Source organism: Panthera tigris, chromosome B1 (assembly GCF_018350195.1).
Source record: "Panthera tigris isolate Pti1 chromosome B1, P.tigris_Pti1_mat1.1, whole genome shotgun sequence".
NCBI classification, from domain to species: domain Eukaryota; kingdom Metazoa; phylum Chordata; class Mammalia; order Carnivora; family Felidae; genus Panthera; species Panthera tigris.
This window is the reverse complement of record NC_056663.1, coordinates 35677074-35693083: the sequence shown is the minus strand read 5'-3', so window position 1 is coordinate 35693083 and position 16010 is coordinate 35677074. Positions and strand designations below refer to the sequence as shown.

At 57.5% G+C, this 16010-nt stretch overlaps 2 protein-coding genes across 6 annotated transcripts; both read right to left on the bottom strand.

Moving 5' to 3' along the window:
- Positions 1 to 538: 538 nt before the first annotated feature.
- On the bottom strand, positions 539 to 6568 carry HRURF (HR upstream open reading frame). 2 transcript variants are annotated; one of them, XM_042982646.1, is made up of 2 exons: positions 6424 to 6568; positions 539 to 1141 (listed from the first exon to the last, which is right to left on the bottom strand). In XM_042982646.1, exon 2 carries the CDS (start codon positions 796 to 798, stop codon positions 694 to 696), a length of 105 nt encoding a protein of 34 aa, XP_042838580.1. In that variant the 5' UTR covers positions 799 to 1141; positions 6424 to 6568; the 3' UTR covers positions 539 to 693. The 2 variants fall into 2 exon arrangements, with proteins under 2 accessions (XP_042838580.1, XP_042838579.1); XM_042982645.1 differs by lacking the exon at positions 6424 to 6568 and adding an exon at positions 5022 to 5943.
- Positions 6569 to 7894: 1326 nt separating this feature from the next.
- On the bottom strand, positions 7895 to 11992 carry REEP4 (receptor accessory protein 4). Of its 4 annotated transcripts, XM_007093885.3 has the most exons (8): positions 11451 to 11988; positions 10606 to 10678; positions 10140 to 10216; positions 9925 to 10045; positions 9384 to 9497; positions 8842 to 8977; positions 8527 to 8681; positions 8283 to 8440 (listed from the first exon to the last, which is right to left on the bottom strand). In XM_007093885.3, the coding sequence occupies exons 1-8, from the start codon at positions 11480 to 11482 to the stop codon at positions 8375 to 8377; spliced, it is 774 nt and encodes a 257-aa protein (XP_007093947.1). In that variant the 5' UTR covers positions 11483 to 11988; the 3' UTR covers positions 8283 to 8374. The 4 variants fall into 4 exon arrangements, with proteins under 4 accessions (XP_042838577.1, XP_042838578.1, XP_007093947.1 ...); XM_042982643.1 differs by lacking the exon at positions 8527 to 8681 and having other exon boundaries at positions 7895 to 8440; positions 11451 to 11989; XM_042982644.1 differs by lacking the exons at positions 8527 to 8681; positions 10140 to 10216 and having other exon boundaries at positions 7895 to 8440; positions 11451 to 11463.
- Positions 11993 to 16010: the final 4018 nt, after the last annotated feature.

Sequence of the window (16010 nt, the reverse complement as noted above, 5' to 3'; positions counted from 1 at the left end):
GAGTGAGCCAGCACTGAAGAGGGGGATTAAGAGGACTCAGCTGGGATGGGTCAAGCCGCTCCAGTCCAGCAGGCAGTGCCAGGGCCGCTGGCGGCCGCTGGTAACTGCAGCCTGGCAGGGGGAGGGAAGGAGGCGGGGAAAGCGGGCTGGGCCCCAGAGAGAGGCAAAGGAGGGAAAATTGAACGTGCATGCAAAGGACCAGGATGACAGGTGGCACCAGAGCCGCAGCGCTCTCCCAGCACGGCCCCCTCTGCCGGCTGGATGAACCCCCAGGAGAAAGGTGAGGGAGCCCAGAGAGGCTTGGCAGAGGTCGCTCGGGTTTTCTGGGGCCACCGCTCCGTTGCAGTCCAGCCCTGTCTGGCATCCTAACTTTTAGATCTGTGGCCTAGCCCGGAGAAGCACACTGGAGAAGCACAGGGAACTCACTCGCTGCGTGCAGCCCAAGCTTGCCTCAGAAATGCCCCGCTACGAGTATCCCCTGAAGGCCCGCCCCTGGCGCCCCCTCTCGGCCCTTACCTGGGCTTCGCGGGCCGGGCGCGGCGCGGGCGGCGGCGGCGGTCGTCGTGGCCGGCGCCGGGCGCCCGCTCCCCATGGGCCGGCTCCGGGGCCTCCCGGCCGGCGAGCGAGGACGCGTTCTCCCGCTCTCTGCTCAGCGCGCTCGCGTTCTCTTTCCCCCGGGGCGGCGGGGGCGCTCTAGGGCCGCAGGTTAGAGGGGTCGGATTCCGGGATTTGCAGGATGCGGCACACGGCGCGGATTGGCCGCACCAGCTTCTGGGCCGAGGCCGTGGGTTGCGCCATGGGACGCCGAGACTCCGTGCTGCGCCGCGGGGAGGGCCGGGCCGGGGCTAGGGAGCGGGTGCCCCCGGAGGGAGAGTGGGAGCCGGGCCGGGGGGAACGTGCGCCCCGGGTCGGAAACGGCCGAGTCAGGGGAAAGGCCGAAGGGCCGGGGGAGGGGGTCGTGCCTGGAAGGGGGGCCCGATCCCGGGTCCCAGGAGAGAGGCACCAGAGAGGGCGCAGCACGGCGCAGCGCGGCTAATGGAGGGAGAGCGCGGCGGACAGCGCAGCAAGACCTCTCATCGCCATCGCCAGACGCGCAACTGAGAGTGGGGAAGCTGCTCCGCCGGTTTCCTCCTCCAGCACCCTGCGGGAAACAGGAGCCCGTGATTCGGCGGCCCCGCCTGGGCCTGCCCCCTCCCGGGCCCTGGGGGCTTCCGCCAACGCCCCGGCGATGCCACCGGCTGCGCACGGGGAGAATGAGCCCTTTGTTCCCCCCTCCCCCCCGCGGCACCCGGGCGCCTGCCGAGAGAGGCTCCCCCGGGGCAGCGTGCCAGCTTCCCAGCCGCCCCACCCTCCCGTGGGCCCGGCCCCGGAGCCTGGCAGGCGGGCAGCACCCCCACTATAGGTGCCAAGCCCGGGAACTGGAGCAAAGGGCGGGAGGGGCCGGACCAGGCCATGGTGGGGCGGGGTGCCCCCCGGGGTGCTAGGGCGGGGCGGCTGGGAGGGGGCAGTGCCAGAGCTGGCAGGGGCAGTCGGGTTCTCACGGGTCAGTGATGGGCTCCTGACCCACGCCAGCCGACCCTGTGCCTGCTGGACCACTTGCTTGTGGTCCTTCAGCTCTGGCACATGGGTACACCCCCCGCGGCCCAGGTCTGCCCTACCTCATCCTCACCTGGCCAAGCTGCTCTTCACCATTCTTGACTAAAGCCCCCTTCCAAGTCCCAGTAGCAGGCCCCATGTCCTGCCTTAGCAGTTCCGGGAGACCTAGGCTCTGGTCTGTCCCTGCTCTATGGGCCTAGGTTTCACCAAGTGTCCAGAGAGGAGGTGGGACCACATGAGCCCCAACACCTGCTCCAGCCTGGTGTTCGGGGGTCTGCCCTATCCCAGTTCCTAGTGCTTCCAGGCCCAGCACTGGAGAGCAGCCCATGGGAGTGGCTCCTGGGAGGGAGCAGAGAGGAGGAGAGGAAATGGGAAAGCAGGGCACCCTCCACCCGAGGAAGCATCCCGGCTCCTCTGCGGGGGTGGTTCCAGAGCACAGACACAAACAGACAGATTCAAACACACACAGACAGATTCAGACACACATAGAAACCCACACGCCCAACGGGCGCTTCCCTTCCCCTCAGGCCCCCCCACCTCTCACCCCACAGCTCCCCTGCCACCCTATGGAAGCCGTCCTTGGCCTGCCTTCACCCGGCCTAGGACAGAGGCAGCACCACCCCACCCACCCCCATCCCAACCAAGGGATGAGCTCTCAGATGCCTCTAGCCTGGTTCGAAGTCACACTAACATCCCTGGAGAGGGGAGCCATGAAGAGCTGGGAGCAAGCCTTCCTCCCAAGAGACAAAGGCAGGAATCCTTTTCCCAGATGGGGAGAAGAGGAGGGGGCCTAAGAAGAGGAGTCCTGAAGAGGCACTGGGCAGGACTTGGGTCATGTTGGCATAGATTCACTCAGCCCCTCCACCTCCCCCCAGAGGCCGCTTCTGTGGCAGGGCAGGCTGGTAGGGGTTGTTTACATGACTAAGTTATTAACACTCCCTTCCTCCCCCAGCTCCCCTGAGGGGTGGCCTGGACCTGAGTGTGCCCAGGAATATGATCATGGAGGGTCTAATGCAGACTGCAATGCCAAGATCCCAAGCCCCAGACCCTCCCCCAGGCTGGCTCCACGATGCAGATGGGGGGCTGGGGTGTGCCTGTGGTCCCCCATCTGTGTCCTCTGGCAGCCAAAGCTTGTCAGAGAGTCTAGGGGGGAGAAGTCTGGGCCCTTCAGCTTAGGGCCTAGAAGAGGCTGGGAAGGGCAGGGTGGGACTCTGGGTTGTCCTGGGTGCTGAGGGCCTGTCACTGTCATCCCAAAGGAGATGGGGACTATCCCAGGGGAGTATGACAGACAACTCCCCCCACCTCACCCCCAGTTGCCTTGTCTGCCTTGTTAGGTCACAGTCTCTGGACTAGAACAGGACTCTCAGAATAGGTTCCTGAAATGCCGAGGGGGTTATAGGGAGGTGCGGGGAGAAGGCCCTTTCCACCCTCACCCAGCTCCCCATCTTGCTTCACAGCCCATGCCACCGGCCCACAGAGCCCTTATAGCCGGCTATTCTGTGCCTGAGGACGGAGCAGATCTAAGGAGACACACAAAAGACACAAACACAGAAGGAAAGCCACACACGCAGGGACACAATGCTGAATTCGTGGATAAAGGCAAGCTGACCAGCACCCCCAGATGCGTACTGGCCCACCCCAGGCTCACATAGAGCCCTCAAGAGCACACACACACATACACACACACACTCTGATACACACATTCATGCTGACAAGCACAGCAGCACTCACGAGCCAGCTGCCCTCACGCTGTCCCCAGAGCCCCTTACCTGGGCAAGCACAGTGCCCCTCGGGTGGAACAGCCCCCTGCCCAGGGGAGGGCAGCAGGCGGGGGCGGGGGAAGGAGCCCCGGAGAGTCAGGCCAAGCTGCCACTAATCCGGGCGGGGAGGGGGGGGGCACCCACGTCAGAGCGGGGACTGCCGGGTGGAGGGCATCTGAGGACATCCCCTCCCACACACGCGGCCGTCTGGGCACCTAGCCCTACTTCCCCAGCCCCTCCATCCTTCAGACAGCTGAGGCTGGCCTCCCCCCACTCTGCCCCCCACCCTTGTGGCAAAGCCTGGACCGGGGGGCATGGGGGAGGGGGAATACCGGGGAGAATTCTCCCAGGACCTGGGGTGAGGGGGAGAGAGGAAGGGAAGTGTGGAAATGCTTTTGAAGCCAGGAGGAAGCTCTACAGTAGATGCCCCCTCCCCTCATGCCCACCCACCCACATCCCTGACCTAATTCCTCTTCTCAGCCCACACCTCCCCAGTGCCCCATCCTCCCTCCCCCACCCTCCCCTCCCTGCATCTAACCACCCTAGTAGAGAAAGCTACCTCATTCTGCCCCAGGCTCAAGACCTTCTGCCTAGCAACCAGGCTCTGGCCCCCAGGGTTTCCTGAGCAGCAGGCATCATCCTCCTGCCGGCATTTCTGCCCCCTACCCAGCCATTATCCCTGATGTTTATCAGGGACAAGGGGCAAGAGCCTGGGTGCTCTTGTCAACCCCCTTATGGGTGGGGCAGTGCCAGCCCAGACTCCCCAACTCAGCTTGGGCCAGGGCCATGTTGAAACAAGAGGTTAACTATCTGCAGCCCAAGAGTGGCGGTAAGACTACAGCAGGGGGCCAAGTGCACCTGGAGGCCAGAGGCAGGAAGGGGGACCAGGACATGAAAGGGCCACAGGCTGAGAGGGGCTGAAGAGGCAGGGAGAGGGGGAGCCGTCTAAGGTCCAAAAGAAGGTGGGGCAGTGCAGAGGCAGGAAAGAGGAGGCCAGGAATTCAGGACCACACGCACCTGGCAACTGGGAGGCAATGGAGGAGACCCTCGAGCAGGCAAGGTGGACTGAGAAGCCGGAGAGTAAGCCCTGGGCACAAACCGAGTGGGACTAGTACCGGGGCCAAGCAGAGGTATGTTCTTGCAAGGGGGCTGGCCTAGGTTGTCTCATCTCCCTACTGGGTGCCCAGCATGGAGCCCAGCACATCTGTGCCCTAAGTCAATTGCAGCAGAAGTCCAGCCTTGATCCTACCTGGGCATACTAGTGGATAATAGGAGGTTGAGGGCTATGGGCAGGCCAGAGCTTAGGGGGCCCTAGGGCCAGGCCCCCCATGCAGAGGGAGGCAGTGTCGAAGAAGGCAGACGTCTCAGTGATTGTCAGAGGGACAGGTCAGGCTCTGAGGGAAGCCCAGCCCACACCCAAGGCTCTAGTCTCAGGATCACATGTATGCTTGGCCAGAAATGCCCCAGAACTTGGAATTCTCTTTACCCCTTCCCCTCTGGCCTCAGGATGTCTTGGAACCCGTATAACTGCAGCAGCAGCGATTTGGCAAATGTGTGTGTTGTAGAGACCCTGGCATTTTCAAGGTTCTGTGATGGGCACAAGGAGGTACAGTGCACAAAGATGAAAGCATAGGCCATCCCTGCCCTCAAGGAGCTTATACTCACTTAGTGCCTTTGTTCTTTTACCAGCAAACATTCACTGGGGCCTCTTACATGTCAGGCCCTGTGCTGGGCACTGTGGGGTGACTGTTGGAGTCGGCATATTAACAAATGAGTACGAGGTGCTCTTAGTCCCACCCTGGGGAAGTGGGGGGAAGCTTCACGGAGGAAGTGATGCTGGAGCTCACAAGTCAGAGAATAAGTGGGCCTTCACTGAGCCACACACATACGACGACATTTCACTTTGGCTTAACCACCACTTATTCCAGGCTGGATACAAAAGTGAGTAAGTTGCAAGTCTGTTCTTTATGAAGTCACAATGAATTGGGGGAGAAAATAGGATGTGCTCAAGGCAAAAACAGAGAGGTTCGTGTAAGAATAGCTATGGTGTGGTCTGGATGACCAATCAACTCTAAGGAGGCAGGGGGGCGTGCTCACAGAGGGCTTCCTGGGATAGGTGGTGTCTGAGTGAGGTTCACAGGGCACATAGGAGGAGGACAGAGAGTTGAGTAGAGGGGGAAGATCATGTCAGGGGGAACAGCATGGAGGTATGAGGCAGTCCGGTTGGATGAGGTGGGGATTACAAAGCAAATCAGGTTTAAGGGAGGCCAGCTGGGGACTGGCACACCCACGCAGCCCACTGTGAGCCCAAGACTGGTGAGCCAGCCAGAGATCAGGAGCTTTAGTAGCTTGAAGAGGAGTTGGCAAGTCAGGGAAGGCTTCTGGGAGAAAGCAGGTCTCTAAGGAAGGCTATGGGGGGCCAGGAAAGAAAGACTGTTCAGAGGGCAGGAGAGTCATACAGCTGGAGCAAAGGCCTGGAGGCTGATGTGGATGCACAGATGAACTTGAGTGCTCTGGAGTCAGAAAAGGCAGGAGCTGCAGAGCAGCCAGGCTAGCAAAGAGGCTGGCGGGGAGGGGGGTGGAGGTGGAGATCTTGGGCCTGAGAAAGTGTCACCATTTCAGCCTAGGGGCCCAAAAGACCCTGCTCCCCACTCAAAGCGCATTCTAGGAATGAGGGCAGGTGAAGCTCCAGCTCCCATGAAAGCTCCCTCAACACCCTTTAACTTCAGGCCTTCCCCTTCCTCGGAGTTTTTGTGTCATTTGCCGGTTCACCACACATTCCTGTTTGCTTCCCCCAGTTCTGGAGTGTGGATCCTGCCATTCCACGTCTACCGCAGCAACTTCTGGGCAAGCTTGCCTCAAGAAACAGGGACACCACCCACAGGCAGCCATGACTGGGGACAAGTTGCTTCACTTCTCCAAGTCTCTGTTTTTTCATCTGTGAAATGGATCTAACCCCTCCCTTCAGGCTCGTCAGGAGGATTCAAGGAGATCATCCCTATAAAATGGCCAGCACAAGGACAGGCACACAACTACACACACAGCTACATGTTTGCTACACACTTACCTCCTTCTTCTTGCCTCATTTACTTTAGTCCTGCACAGTGGTTAAGCGGACTGACTCTGGAGCCAGACTGCCTGGTTCAAAGCCTAATTCTGCCACTTATTAGCTGTGTAACCTCAGGCAAATCACTTGCCCTCTCAGTGCCTTGTTTTCCTATTTGTAAAATGGATGTCATAATAATAGTACCTACCTCAGGAGATTGTCATGAAGATCAAGTGAATGTGTTAGGGGCTTAGAGCAGCACCTGCTGGGGAGTCACATTCTAGGTGCTAGCCATTCCTAGACTGCATTCTGAGTATTTGGAAACACGCCTGGTACCCGATAGATGCTCAACAGACTTTCTGAATGAAGAAATGAAGAAATGAGGCAACACCATGATGCAAGGGAATGCCTACATAGGAAGTCATTGAACACCAATACGTGAGGAGCTAAACCACCCCGACCGATTAAGTGCCTTCCCCAAATAAAACCTGGATAATCCCCACACCAAGAGTTAATCCACACTCCTCAGGTCACTCCGGGTTACCACACCATTTCCCTTCTTCCCACCCACCTCTTTGCTTAATCAAAAGTGGGAAGGAAGAACAGGCATGGGGTGGGCAAGGGGAGCAGCCCTGGGACACCGCAGTGAGTCCAGTACCTAGGAGCAGGAGCAAGAGAGGGCAAAGCCAGCACTGACTGCCCCAGGGATTAGAGGAGGGGATGGAGTAGAGCGAGCTCTGGCAAAAAGCCTGGGCCTCAGGACAGGGGAGACTCCGTGAAGGGGGCAAACAGGACCAATGACCACAAACAACAGGAAGGAACAGCAGAAAGAGCCATTGGAGGCCAGGCCAGAATTCTGCATCGTCTCTCCAGCCAGCTAGCCAGCCAGCCAGCCAGCCAGCGGCCAGGCCCCTGTAGGGCAGGGCTCTGGCCAGCCTCCCAACCCCGCCCTCCTTGACCTGGAAGCTAGGGGCAGCCCAGACCTTGGCAACTGCTGCCCTCTCACGGCCACTCCAAAGAGGTGCAATGTTCTCTGCATTATCCTGGGTGTTTACAGGAACTCAATGTCCCCAGAGCTGCCTAGAGACCACCTCAGGCCCATGGAGGAAGTTGGCCTCCCCTGGCCTGGTCTGTTTACAGCTCCAGCTAGTCCCCATGGGATTATTGTGCTGCCCAAGCTCCCTCCACACCTCTGTTCCCACTGGCTTCTACTTCCCATCAAGATCTAACCCCATCTCCTGATTGCAATCTTCTTAGACTCTGACCCCTCTTAGGGCTGTTCACCTACTCCCTCTGTCCCCCATCTATGTTCTCAGAGGTCTCCAAGAATTTCCTGTGACAGTACTTGACCCATTACAACTATATGTCAATGGCTACCTCCCCCATTAGACTGGGCCCCTCTGGCAGTCTGTCTGTCCCTTGAGCCTCCATCCTAGGCCTGGACTGGCCTGTAGAAGGCTGTTTAATAATATGTGCTATGAGGACCAGGAGTACAAACCAGGACAAACAGACCACTTTTATGTATTTATTTACCAAAACTTGCATAAACCTGACCTCATTCACCAACATAAAACATACAACCAGGACACACACACACACACACACACACACACACAGGCCTTGGAGGAGACTGTCAAGTACTTTGAAGGACAGAAAGGAATGAACACAGCTGGGTGGACTTTTGGTTTCATTTGCAGAGGTTTGAGAAGGGCGCTGGTCCCACACACCGGGAAGGTAGAAGGATGAAAAAGACAATAAATAGAATCCTGGGCCCAGCCTGCTTTGGTACATTACAGGTATAGTCCTGTGCATGGCCTGGGCAGCACCCAGCCCTTAGCCAGCAGCAGGAGCCAAGGGGGCAGAGCCTGAGCAGCTGGTGCAGGTAGGTCAGACATGCAGCCAGAGGTCCCCTCCAAATAGCACCTGGTGCTCCACAAGGCAAGAGGTAAGACTGAGCCAGGCTCTGAAGACCCTAGCTGTTCATGTCTGAGGAAATGGTCTTTTTCCTTGTCCGAACCTTCAGTGAGCGCGAGGTGCCCTGCGGGGAGAGGGCAGGCACAACCTGAGAGGTGTAGGCTAAGTACCTGGACAGCCCACCTCCCTTGTGCCTTCCTTGCCACTGACCTCCCGCATGGGTGGCTTCCTCTTGACCACACGCAGGCTCTGGCTGCGGCTCAGGGGCTTCTCTCGGGGCCGGGCAGGTGGCTGGGAGACTGCCTCTGTATCTGACCAACACTCATCCTCAGTGTCGCTGTCCTGCAGGCCCCCTGCCCTATACCCTGTGTAGAGGAGAGGGAGGCCAGGGAGGCAAAGCTGGGCATTTCCATAGTCTGAAGGCCCAGGGCCAAGATAGACCTTCTTCTAACCCTTAGGGAAGCCACAGTTTGCATGGAAGAGGCATTCCTTCCGGAACAGCTCTGGATCTCTCTGTCCACTTACCAATGGGCGGCCTGCGGCGAGGTACCTGGTCCTCCAGGTAGAGGGGATCCTGGTAGGCAGGGGCAGGGGCATCAGGGATGGAACGCAGGTCCTGCATGGAGAAGCTCCGCAGCCTTCCAGCCAGTGCACCCTGACTCTGCAAATGATGGGGAACCACTGTATCACCTGGAGGAATGGGGCAGGGGATCCTAGTAGGAAGGGGTCTGAGTCGGGGCAGCTACTCAGGAAAATCAAGGGCTGACTGGTGGGTAATCACTGGGGCATAGGCCTCAGAACTAAAAGCAACCCAGTGACCTTCTAGCCCCGTGCCTTTGTGGCACCAACAGGAAACAGGCCCAGAGAGCAGGAGCAACCACTCAGTCACTGTCCCAGCCAAGGAAGTCAACTTCCCGCTCCACACTCCTGCCAACACCCCACCTGTCACCTCTCATCCTGTTCCCTGGCATGGTCAGCTGCTCTCTCTCAGCTCCCTGATAGAGAGCTGGACTCACCCAAAAGGCACGAGGTTGGGAGGACTGCTGGAGGGCTGGGGCCCAAGGTACCTTGGTGGCAGCCTGTACAGCAGCTGAAGCAGCAATGTTGAGGCCCCGTTTCCCAAAGCTGAGCATCGTCTCATAGCTGCGCTCCTTGGCCTGCACGATGCAGGTGTCAATCTCCTGTAGGGGCCGGGAAGGGGAGAGAGCTCAGGTGGACACCTGAAGACTGAAGTCACTCCTCCTCTGCAGCCCCAGAGAATCCAGTGCGTGCCATGCCTCCCTGCCCACCCCTGCCTACAGTGCACTAGCAACCACACCAAGAGCAGACATTCCCATGCTTCAGTGAATGACCATGCTCAGCCTCTTCCCACCATCCCCAACACAACTTCCAGCTGGTGTTTCACACCTTCAAATGCTCATTCACTTGTGCCCCCATTTGATTATCACAGAAGAGGAAGAAGGCTAGGTTCTATCAAGGTCCCACAGCTGAAGGGCAGCAGGACTCAGATTAGAACCCAGGTTTCACCCAGCGTCCTGAACCCCGAGTCCAAGGCTCTTTCCTTCACACCCACCCCTATGTTTCCCTCCCTGGCTCCCCCCAAGGTACCTTCTCATGACGGGATAAGGATGGGTGGACAAACTTTCGGTAAAGCAGGCTGGCCCCTTTGGTGTAAGGTGAGAGCAGCCATAGCACAAAGGCCATCTTGATCTCATAGTAGAAAGGGAACCTGTCAGAGCACAGTGGGAGTAAGGTCAGCCAGGGAGCTGGGCCAAGAGTGGCCCATCATCTCCCCACAGCCCACAGACCCCCTGCATGCATACCAGGAAATAAAGATGTCTGTGAAGGTTTCCACTGCCATGAACAGTGCAAAGACTATCCAGTACATCATCCACCGCACCTGGGGGTGGGGGTGGGGGGGTGGGTGTCAGAGGCCAACAGCTGAGCCTGCAGAGCCAACTCCCCTGTCCCAGGCTGACCCAGAGATTCCAGAGAGCCTGTCCTACTGCATTCTCCTGGCACCTGGCTGGCCCTAGAGAGGTGCCTCTGAGAAACTGCCACTCATTCCTGTACCCACCCCCAAGAAGCTTCACCCACAAGATTCTGCACAGGTACCCCCATAGCCTGCCCTCCAACCACACCCACTCTACACGCACCTGCTTATGCTCCTGGAGGAAGGGGAGGCGAGGTCAGACCATCCCCACCTTGCCAAGGCCTACCATATCCCCCAAGGTTGACTGTCATCCCATCCAACCTGAACCAAGCTCTCCTGCCCACAGCCACACTCACATATTCACGTATGTTCTTGGTCTTCACAGCCTTGTAGGAAGCATAAGCTGGGTACAGCATCCCAAACACCAGCCTAGAAAACAGAGGGGGAGTATGAGGGGCATCATGCCCTCCCCCCCCCCCACACCAGGTGGCCACTTCCCTGAAAGGTGTGAAGTAGCAAGGGCCTACCCTGTTCTTCTTGCTTGGCTTGCACAACCTGTGCCTGAGTCAGTGCCCTGGAGGCCACCTCCCCACCCTGCTGTTTACAAACAGTCCAAGCCTGCCCAAGCCTGCACCAGTGGCCTATGAGTGCATTATTGAGCGGGAGCACACACAGCAGGTAGGTGGGAAGCAGGCTTCTGAGCTGGTGAGAGGGCCAGGCTGTCCCCTCCCATGGACACGCAATCAGGGCCACCAGACCTGGCACTGCCAGGCTGCAGACAGGGATCTTGGAGCCAGGTGCTGGAGTACTGAAAGGTAGGACAGAGTGGGGAGGCTGAGGCCAGGGTGGTGAGTCATGTGACTGCTCAGAAAGGAAGCAGGCACCCGAAATCTCCGCCCACAACGTGCCACAACACCTTGTTTGACAAGGGGCTGCAGGCTGGTGTGAGGTCCTCTGTCCCACACTCCTGTCTGCAGTGTATGTGACTGCGGGGGGGCGGGGGAGAGGGCGGTCGCCATGAGCCAAGAAGACTTTGGGGGTAGAGTACAAGCACGGGTGCCCGATGCCACGCGGTAGGCCCGAAGGTCCGTTAACCCTTGCGGGCACTAAAAGCCCCTTTCCCACCAGATGTTCCCATCTTCCACCTCAAGGGCGGCCTGGCACCTGGAGGTAGAGGGGGTATGAAAGCGGCCATACTCACACCACCAGGCGACAGATCATCCAGGACACCATCCCGCAGCCTCAGGACGAAGGGAGAACCCCTACAAGATGCCTAGAGGGACGCTCACGCAGGGCTGGGATGGGGTAATCAGCGGAAGGGCGAGAACCAGAGGGGCGCTCCGGCTGCCCCTTGGCAGAGGCGGAGCCGGCCGCCCCCTAAATCTGCAGTGCGGGGAGCCTGAAGAATGGGGAGACCCGTGGGCTGAGGCGAGGAGGCCGGGGCTCGGAGAAACCGACCAGGGAGCCGGTAAGGGCGGGCGCGCTCTGCCGCCTCGCCGCGCTGCCGGAGCAGTTACGGCTCCCACCCGCACTTCCTGCTGCGGAGAACCAGCTGTTCGACTCTCCCCGCGGCGCTGCTGCGTCCCAGGCAGCGGGTTGCGGTCAAGGCCTTCGTTCGTTCGGGTCCCCGAGGTCTCAGTGCGCTGGGCCACCGGCTCCGGCCTCGGGGCGGAGTTTGCAACTCACTTGAAAGTTGCACGGAACTGGGTTCTGCCCAACCCCAGGTCTCCGGCGCTCGGCGCAGGCGCAGTGCGGCCCCGGAGGGGGCGGGACGAGGTCAGGGAGGCCAGGGGCCTGCCCCTTAAAGGGGCGATGCACCTCCTACTTGTGGATGGGGTCCATAGGTTGAGTAGCAGCCCTGATTGCAAAGATTAGAGGGTGGGAAACAGCGACAAAAAGGTGGGGAGGAGGAAAAGAAGGAAATTTGGATTCCAGAGTTTTCTCAGAAAACCGGCTTCCTCCTTTTGCCTTGTCTTTCCTTTCTGTAAAATGAGAAAGGGCATGGGATGGATGCAGGACCCCGCTTCCAGGCTCACGCACACTCAGAAGGAGGCTAGGCCTGGACAAATCCAGGTCTTGCACCACTGGGCCAGGAGATGCGTGAGTGCCTCAAAGACGCTGAGTTGACCTAGAGCGAAAGCGGGAGGAAGTAGGGAGAGGGGATCTGAGGGGCTCAACATCCCCATGAGATTCACCCTGAAGAGTGGGCTTCAGGAGTTGATGTCTCTCAGAGTTACCTCTCCAGAGCCCACATATCTGGGTGGGCTGACCATGATGATTTAAGAGATTCTCCGCAGAGCCCTGAGCAGCCGTACTCTCCATGCCTTCTTCACCAGAAATTTGAAATTCCACCTATTCCTGGGAGTCAAGAACACAAATATCCCTAAGAGCTTAATCATATCAACAATTGCCACTTTGTAGCAAGTTTTTGTTTGCAGGGTCTTGACCTTTACAAAGATCCCTTTTTTACCATTTAGGAAATACATTCCCTCTGGGATGAAAAGTAACTTCACCTGGTGGTATTTATTGCTGGATGATAATGCTTGGCTTATCAAGTCTTCTGAGCTCCAACCTGGAAGGGGAGAGGGAACTCAGAAGTTCCTCTGGGGGGAGGTGCATATGGGGAAGAAGGTGGGAGCTCAAAAGAGAAGGCAAAAGTTGTTGCCTCTAGAACTTTGTATATTGGATTGCACTCCTTGTACCTCTTTTGCCTAGCACTCCATTCCTCCCTCGGACAATGGGGACCTTGCCTCCCCCACCTAGACCCTGTGCCACCTCCCCTCTGCTTCATAGGGCTGACGTGAAGGAGACAGCAGAGTTCCCCAGATCCATGGAGGTGGGCAACTTTGGCAGTTATTACTTTTTATTGGAGCTATAGTTAACACCCACCACCTATGGAAAGGATGGAATACGTAATGACTGGGACCAGGGAAAGGAGGCTTCCTGGGAATAAATAAACTCGTGGTAATTATGTTCTTTTAATTACTATCATCAATTTTATTGGTGTTGCTGGGTGTGAGAGCTAGCAGTGAAACTGACCCACAGGAGAAACTCCCCTGAGGCCTGCTCTTCCCATCTAACCACCCCCTCACCTTGGGCCTTGCTCCCACCCTATGTTGGAAGGATAAGAGACACCACAGGCTAGGATCCCACCATCTATCTCTAGGCACAGACATTGTGATCGAGGTGAAAGTTGAGGTTCATCAAGGAGACACATCCTTGTGTCCTTGGAGCAGAAGGATGTGACTGACTTAATAGGGGGCCAGCTTAGAAGGAACAAGGAGGTTGCGGAAGAGGGAAGGGACACCCATTCCTCTGGAGGAAAGGGTACTAGGCTGACTGTGTGCATGTGTGCCTTGGGTCCTTTGGTACCTGCTACAGAACCACCTCCTTCCCAGCTGCCTTCCAGAGTCACCTGACCTGACCTCAGCATCTACCCCTACTTGCTGGCAAAGACCTCCCCTGTACCTATTTGAAGGCTACCCAGCTGGGAAGATCTCTCACATGGAGACTCCTGGTCCTGATGACTGTGCTTAGGAAATCTAAGGGACATCAGAGGTTTGCTCCTGAGAGCAGGACTCAGCATGGAGGGGCGTGTGGCTGGCAGCTGAGAGGTATCATCCTTCTTGGCTTTGGCAGAGTGAGTGGACTCTGCCTCTCACGGCCTTTGGTCATGAGATGTTGACACAGTCACCCAGCTACACTGGGTTGCTGAGCAACTCTCTGGACACACAGATGAACCCCCAGGGCAGGTGACCAGGCAGGCATTCGGGGAGAGAAGAAAGCTGGGCATTCGGGGAGAGAAGTGTCTCCCACCCCTAGAAGGAGTCCTGGGGGGGAAGTGACAGAATGATGTTTATCTTCCTACTGGGCAACAGAGTGCCAACGTGTCTGAGAGACTCAACCCACTTTCCCTGGCAACTTCTCCCTGGCACAATATGAGGGTCCATTGCCCATTTGAAAAAGCAGAACAGGAATTCCCAGGACAGTATGGCTGTGGGGCCTGAGGGGCACCTGCTAAGCCAAGAACACATGAATGTGGTTTGAAGAGGTGGAAACCCAGACATGTCACCTATGAGACTCCACTTTGAGGACTCTTCAGGGGCAGGCTTGGCTGGGCATCTGAGGCTACAGGTGAGACATAAGGCACAGGGGCTCTGAGACTGACGGCTAAGGAACCCTCAGCCACAGACAGCAGTTCTCCCCAAAGATCAACCTTCTCTCCCACCAAGCACTCTTCTCTGAGCCACTTCTGTATCTCATATGGTCCTAAAGACCAATACAAATCATAATTCTGTGACAGACACACTATTCCAAGGGTCTTTCATATATTAATGTATTGTATATTTAATGCATTTACATTTCACACTAACCCTGTCAGGTATGTATCTCGATTATCCACCTTTCATAGATGAGAAAACTGAGATACAAATAGGCTAAGTAACAGGGTTGAGGCCACCCCTGCTAGTAAGTGGCAGAATCAAGAACTGACAGTGTACGTTTTATTATCTACTTTACAGAAGGAGAAACCAAAGGCCAGGGAAATCAGTCAACTTGCTTGAAATCTCACACATAGGGCAAGGGCTGGCAGCAATGGGGGAAGGGGAGAGGAGAGGAGAGGGACTGCTGAGCTTGTCTTTGGCTATGTTGGTTGGAGTTGACCTAACAGAGGGACAGACTCCAATCTCAGTGGGCCCCAAGACTGTGATCTCCAGGAAGAAACAGCTGGGTCATGAGTCACCCACAGGTGGTAGAGACTAGTTACACTTTCTCTGCACCTGAGTATCATCACCATGAACTCCTGACTCCAGGACCAGCTGACCTTGGGGTGCCCACTCGCTCCTCTGAGGAAAGAGAACATGGAAGAAGGGAGTCTGAACGCTAATGCTGCCCCCCCCCCCACCTCCGTGAATAGCAGGGACAGAGAGCACAGCCCTGGCTCTGTTCTCAGTGAAACAGCTACCACCAAAGCCACTGGACACCTGAGAGCCAGCAATGGGGTAGGAAATTTTTATTTGCAGCAGTGAGTCGTAACATTGCCCCCAAGTGCCCCTGGGCATCTTGCCACCAGTACGCCCTCACACAGCTTGGGCACAGGGAGGTTTCCCCACCCTGTGCCTTCTCCACTGGCCTCCAGCTCAGAACTACCTATTCCCAGCATACAGCAGAGGGCAGCAGAAGCTTGACTCCCAGGTGCTACTCCCACAGGACCCTCACCCCCTCCACCACTCAGCTTGCTTTAGAAGGCAATGCACCTGGGGCCTGTCTCTGTGGACTAGAGAGGTCCCAGGATCCCCCAAGATGCTCTCTATCCCTGCTCTACTCTTGGCACCCACCCAGTTGGCTCATGTTTGCAGAGTCCCTGGCTCGGCCAGCTCTTGGACCCACCTAAAGGAGCCTACACAGCTCAAGGTCCAGTCCCAAAGGTGGGGCTGAACGACAGGGTGGTCTGAGGCTTTGGCAGCTATAGTAAAGAAAAGCTGGAAGGCTTTTATCTGGGTGGTCTCCTGTCCACAGGTGAGCAGCATTCAGGATCAGAGCAGGAAACTCCAGTAAGAACAGAGAGCCCTAAGAAGAAGTCAGGGTCTGGGGCGCCTGGGTGGCTCAGTCGGTTAAGCGTCCGACTTCAACTCAGGTCACGATCTCGCGGTCCGTGAGTTCGAGCCCCGCGTCGGGCTCTGGGCTGACAGCTCAGAGCCTGGAACCTGCTTCCGATTCTGTGTCTCCCTCTCTCTCAGCCCCTCCCCCGTTCATGCTCTGC

What these genes read in the sequence shown, in the direction of transcription:
- HRURF (XM_042982646.1), bottom strand. Translation starts at nt 798, where the DNA reads ATGGCGCAACCCACGGCCTCGGCCCAGAAGCTGGTGCGGCCAATCCGC.
- REEP4 (XM_042982643.1), bottom strand. Translation starts at nt 11,482, where the DNA reads ATGGTGTCCTGGATGATCTGTCGCCTGGTGGT. An exon ending in ATGATCTGTCGCCTGGTGGT is followed by an intron (nt 10,679 to 11,450) that starts GTGAGTATGGCC and finishes TCTGTTTTCTAG; the next exon opens with GCTGGTGTTTGGGATGCTGT. An exon ending in CCAAGAACATACGTGAATAT is followed by an intron (nt 10,217 to 10,605) that starts GTGAGTGTGGCT and finishes CCCCACCCCCAG; the next exon opens with GTGCGGTGGATGATGTACTG.